The 6,000-nt window shown below is 43.0% G+C and overlaps 1 protein-coding gene across 1 annotated transcript in view; it reads right to left on the bottom strand.

Moving 5' to 3' along the window:
• Positions 1-4,315: 4,315 nt before the first annotated feature.
• Positions 4,316-6,000, bottom strand: part of TTC21A (tetratricopeptide repeat domain 21A) — a 70,532-nt gene continuing 68,847 nt past the window's right edge. The window contains exons 28-29 of the mRNA XM_083189083.1: positions 4,547-4,614; positions 4,316-4,449 (exon numbers count right to left, since the gene is read on the bottom strand). Of these exons, the coding sequence (XP_083045209.1) occupies positions 4,372-4,449; positions 4,547-4,614 (146 nt within the window). The 3' untranslated portion in view covers positions 4,316-4,371. The remainder of the gene's footprint in view (positions 4,450-4,546; positions 4,615-6,000) is intronic.

The raw sequence follows: 6,000 nt of genomic DNA, 5'->3' as shown, positions 1-6,000 counted from the left end.
GAAAATTGGTGATTCTTGTTGAACTCTGTGCTGTGCTACTTTTGTAGAAAAGAGAATAGGCCTATTAAATAGCATAGCATTTATATGATAAATCTGCCTTTTCTGGGCTTTTGTTTAGGCGGAAATGTACAGAATAGACCGCAAGGTGATCTTTCTTAAAATATAATGGTAATATGAATATTCTTACAAAGGGTTAAGGATGAAGTATGGTTGACGTTACCTAAAGGTTAAAAAAAAAAAAAGTTCTGGTGTCTCTATCTCTATTAAAGTCCCTCTCTGGTGTCTATTTATATAATAAGTTGAAGAGTGTGTGTGTGTGGATGTCTGTCACATTGCGGACACACTGTGGCACTCAGAGCCACCCAATTCACCAACAAGGTACCTCTGGACCCGGTGGTGTGCATCTCGAAGCGGTTTTTGTAAAAATGTCACATAAATTTAAAAAACACCAAGGTTCTATTTGCTTTGATTCATGATCTGGAGATCGACGAGTTGGGAAACAAATGACCATATATCTACAAATGGATCGGGCATGTGTTCTCCATAAACAACGGCGATCCGTCGTGATTGACATAAAAACATCTGGCAGCCTTGCGAGTCAACCAGAATAAGAACCACAGCATGTAATATGAAAGGTAAGAGCTGGTTGGATGGTACTTTACCTTCGTCCACCTTATCTCTCTCTCCAAGGCTTAGTACATAGACCTCTATAGCTTTTTAAGTGTACAACATCATACCAACATTCTCCATTACATAATGGGATCTAATGTTGTTCAACGTGAATCTGAGAAATAAGGGCACTTGTAAAGGTCAAAAAAAGAAACCTAGACTAAAGCTGTGTACACACGGTGCGATTCTGGCTATACCAAATAGAAACTTCGTCAGAATCACTCAGTATTCATCCACATTCGATGCCGGAGCGCTCCCCCGTTTAGTCAGTATCTCATAGAAAAATAGACTGTGTAGGCAAGTCTATCTTGACTATCTTGCCTGTAGAATGTATTTGGCCTAGGACAGGCATGTCCAAAGTCAGGCCCGGGGGCCAATTGCGGCCTGTGCTGTAATTTCAAGTGGCCCGCAGCCTCCAGCTGGAAGCGGGCAGAGCATCAGATGTGGGAAGCACAACACAGGACACTAAAGGTGGGGCCCTGGCGAGCGCACCTTTACCTTGCTGTCTGCTGCAGTGAGGAGGTGCCGGCCGCCACAGTCAGATGTGTTTTTAGCATCCTACCCCTGCTGCTGCAATCGTATATCACCCTACTCCACAACCACAGTGACAGCAGTATTTGGGGAGGAAACAGCAAGGGGGAAGCTTGCTACCATAACATGCAGAGCGGAGGAGGGCAGCAGTGGGGGCCCAAGCATCTCCTGTCCTTGCAGTGCCTCCTTTGCCTCTCCATCCTCTGGCTCACACAAGGGGCTGGGAAACATACAGAGAAGGGTGGGGGATATACAGTGATGGAGGGTCTGGCTGGGGGACATACAGTGAATGGAGGCAGCGATGGCCATTCAGAGAAGGGAGGCTGGGGGACATACAGCGAATGGGGGCAGAGTGGCGTACATAGTGAATGGGGTCATACAGTGAAGGAGGGTCAGGCTTGGGGACATACAATGAATGGAGGCACTGATGGACATTAAGAGAAGGGGGCAGGCTGGGGGACAGAGTGAATGGGTGCAGAGTGGGGAACATACAGTGAACGGGGGACATACAGTGAAGGAGGGGCAGGCTGGGGGACATACAGTGAATGGGGGCAGACTGGGGGAAATACAGTGAAGGGGCAGGCTGGGGGACATAGAGTGAATGGGGGCAGAGTGGGGGACCATTCTGATGTTATTAATGATTCATAGAATGTCAGGCTGAATGGTCGGCCCCCACACATTTACACTTCACCAAATCTGGCCCTCGTCGCAAAAAGCTCCTATCTATTTGGTCCTAGGCCACTCCTGGCCTAGGACCAAATAGATAGTCTAAATCTATAGGACATGATCATCTAAAGTGCAGTTAGCCAGAACTGGATAGTCAACTCGGCCATGAGCCAGAATCGCACCGTGTGTACACAGCTTTAAATAGCCTAAAATGTTACTTTTTTGTCAGGGAAATAATCAAACTTAGAACAGGTGAACCTTGGCCTCTATGCAGAGTACATGAGACCTTATGGGAGCAGACATAATTACACAGACAGGTGTTTGCTGTGTGCTGTGACCCTGAGCTGCTCTGACTGCTACAGGTCAGTAACTAGTACAGCTCAGCTGGGCTGAATGAAGGATCTGCCTAAAACCTGGACTGGAGATATGGAACTTTTTGCTCCACCCAACTTTCCAGTCACCTTTTATTCCATGGCCAGAAACCAGAATTTACTGACTCCCCAAAGAAATCTGCTCCCTGGAAAAAAACACAACGCTCCCAACTTATTTCCAGCTGAAGAAGCAGAATGACTGCCCACACCTTCCGTGGCATTCCTAGCTGTGGCATTCCTAGCTCGTCTGTGTGTGACAAACTTGGTCGCTTTATTTATTGTACACAAATCACTATAATAATCCAAATGCATTTTATAACAACAAATATACGGCCCATCTTCATATTCCTTGTACTGAAACCTGGGGTTAAATTGTCTTTCAATGCTGACAATAAAATAATCAACTGTTATAGGAATGTGAGCAGTGCCATGGTACAAAAGTTGTATAGTACAACTCATGTTGGACCGGCAGAGGTCGGACGGGCAGCAGATCTGACCTCCAGCTCAGGTCCAATGCGCACGGGATATCAAACACATCTGATTTGGGCCGATTTCCGAGTGAAATCGTCCCAAATTGGTCTAGTGTATGGCACCTTTATATTTATCAAAAATCAATTAATGTACTAAACTCTGTAATTAACTTTGTAATAACAAAAATAACAAAACCTCTTAATTAGAAATAAATACTTTAAACATTTTTTATAAACAACTACAAGTAGTTTGGCCACATGAGCGATACAAACAACACAGGTAAATAGACAGATGGTGACATTTCATAGAATAGAATAGAATAGAATCTTTATTATCATAAAACGTCCACATACAATGAACATTAGACGAAAATAAATTGTAAACAATACAAATACAAAAACAATAAAAAAGAGGTACACTTGACTACAGGATTGTGCATAGATCATAAATAACCCTAAACATTTAAAATATTTAAAGTGTTTAAAGTGCGGATTGCTACTGGAAAAAAACTCTCCCTATATCGTTTGGTTTTACATAAAACTGAACGATATCGTTTATTTGATGGAAGTAAGGAGAAGAGATCACTATTTGGGTGGGTGGGATCCCTCAGGATACTGTTAGTCTTCGAGAGAAGTCGCTTTTTAAAAATATCTTGTAAACTTGGTAAGACTACCCCAATCGTTTTACCTGCAGTTGACACCACCCTCTGTAAAGACTTACGGTCAGCTGCCGAACAGGGACCAAACCATGCCACAGCACCGTAAGTGAGGACACTCTCAATCACACATGAGTAAAAGCTCACCAGAGTTCTCTCACTCATGCCAGCCAGGCGCAGTTTCCTAAGAAAAAACATACGCTGGTGGGCCTTTTTGACGGTAATATTGATGTGAGTGCTCCATGAAAGGTCCTTAGATATATTTACACCCAAAAATTTAAAAGAATCAACAGTCTCCACCTGTTGACCATTTAAAACCAGTGGGCAATATGTAGTCTTGTGTAATTTTCTAAAATCCACGATCATTTCTTTTGTCTTGCTCACGTTCAGGATCAAACAATTCTCACTGCTCCATGACTCCAATTTGGACACTTCCGTCCTGTACTTTGACTCATCATCATGAGAGATGAGACCTAGAATGGCAATATCGTCCGCAAATTTAATAATTTGAACAGAATCGGAGCTGGTAGTACAATCATAAGTAAATAATGAATACAACAGGGGGCTCAAAACACACCCCTGGGGGACACCTGTGTTAACTATCAATTCGCCAGATACCTGGTTCTTCACCCTAACGACCTGAGGCCTGTTAGATAAAAAGTCCAGAATCCAGCCACACATGGGCCCACTTAATCCGATACTGGAAAGTTTGCCCACTAATGTGGATGGAACTACGGTATTAAAGGCCGAACTATAATCTACAAACAAGATCCGGGCAGAGGATCCCTTTGAATCAAGATGAGCAGAAATCTTATGAACTAACATAAGCACTGCATCATCCGTGGATCTATTAGCCTTGTAGGCAAACTGAAAGGAGTCAAAGCCAGGAGGAATGCTTTCCTTAACGTGAGCAAGAACTAATCTCTCAAAAGCCTTCATAATTAAAGATGTTAAGGCGATCGGCCGGTAGTCATTCAGGCTATCAACTTCATCAGATCAGAGAAAGATCTATGGCTTGACACTAATTTGAGCCCTTTCCAAAATCTCTTTTCTGATTTTGGGATACGTGGGATGATCTTTAAGGACCTAAAAGAAAACAAAAAAAAAAAACAGGAAGATTCCATGAGAACAAATATATTTCAGAAAAGCAGTTTATATACAACAAGAGCAGTGCAGGACTTACCTTATGACTAACCTCGATGGCATCCAGAAACTTCTTATCTTTTAGATAGTTAAATGCAAGCCTGAAACCTGGAAACATAAAGATAAAAAAATAAAATATATATATATATATATATATATATATAAGTTCGTGAGGAGGCACTCCGATTGGATGGTTGTGGTAAGTCACGTAAATGCTGTTATCTTCTGGTGCCCTCCGGGCTAGGCCTTGGCTGTCTGCCAAATGTACAGAGGGGGGGTGGCGGCACTCAGAAATAAATGGAGACCACGCTAGGTTAGACCGACGTTTCTGTGCCGACTGGCACTTTTATCAAGGTGCAGGAACAATTGACAATACAACAGTGAACATTTAATTACCCTTACCTGATCCGTCCGTGCCGCCCGCTGCGTCCTCCCGAGACGGCGTCTGATGATGACGTCACGCGCCGGGTGCCGCGTCGAAACGCACGGAGAGACCGCATGTGCGTCAGGTTGTCAAGGTAACCTGGCAACAAATGCCGGCACCAGCACAACCATCTGAAAAACAAGAATGACAAAAAAAATTACGTAAAAGCCAAGAATAATAAACATACAATAACCAGTGAAACATCTAGACACATTTACAGGGTCTGCAAAGTACTGTCGCCTTAGCTGCACGTTATAATAATCCATCTAAAACCGGGTGTTATCGTTCCCGAACTCCCGGATAGCCCTACTCACCATTATAGAGGGCAGTATAGATAATACATTAGTTTTAAATAAAAAACTTCTGAAAAAAAGCTTTTTTTTACTATAAATATCCCACATAAAAGGAATCCAGCGACTACCAGTCATTAAAGAAATGTGCGGATGCGCTAAATACATTGTTAATCACAGTGCTATAACAAGATGGCCAAAGTGAGACCGAATGGACTGATTTTGTACAAACTAGTGTCATACATGAATGACACTAGTATATACAAAATCAGTCCATTCGGTCTCACTTTGGCCATCTTGTTATAGCACTGTGATTAACAATGTATTTAGCGCATCCGCACATTTCTTTAATGACTGGTAGTCGCTGGATTCCTTTTATGTGGGATATTTATAGTAAAAAAAAACTTTTTTTCAGAAGTTTTTTATAATGGTGAGTAGGGCTATCCGGGAGTTCGGGAACGATAACACCCGGTTTTAGATGGATTATTATAACGTGCAGCTAAGGCGACAGTACTTTGCAGACCCTGTAAATGTGTCTAGATGTTTCACTGGTTATTGTATGTTTATTATTCTTGGCTTTTACGTAATTTTTTTTGTCATTCTTGTTTTTCAGATGGTTGTGCTGGTGCAGGCATTTGTTGCCAGGTTACCTTGACAACCTGACGCACATGCGGTCTCTCCGTGCGTCCCGACTCGGCACCCGGCGCGTGACGTCATCATCAGACGCCGTCTCGGGAGGACGCAGCGGGCGGCACGGACGGATCAGGTAAGGGTATTTAA

The sequence above is a fragment of the Crinia signifera genome, chromosome 5 (assembly GCF_055691185.1).
Source record: "Crinia signifera chromosome 5, ASM5569118v1, whole genome shotgun sequence".
NCBI lineage: Eukaryota > Metazoa > Chordata > Amphibia > Anura > Myobatrachidae > Crinia > Crinia signifera.
This window is presented reverse-complemented; position numbering and strand designations above follow the sequence as displayed.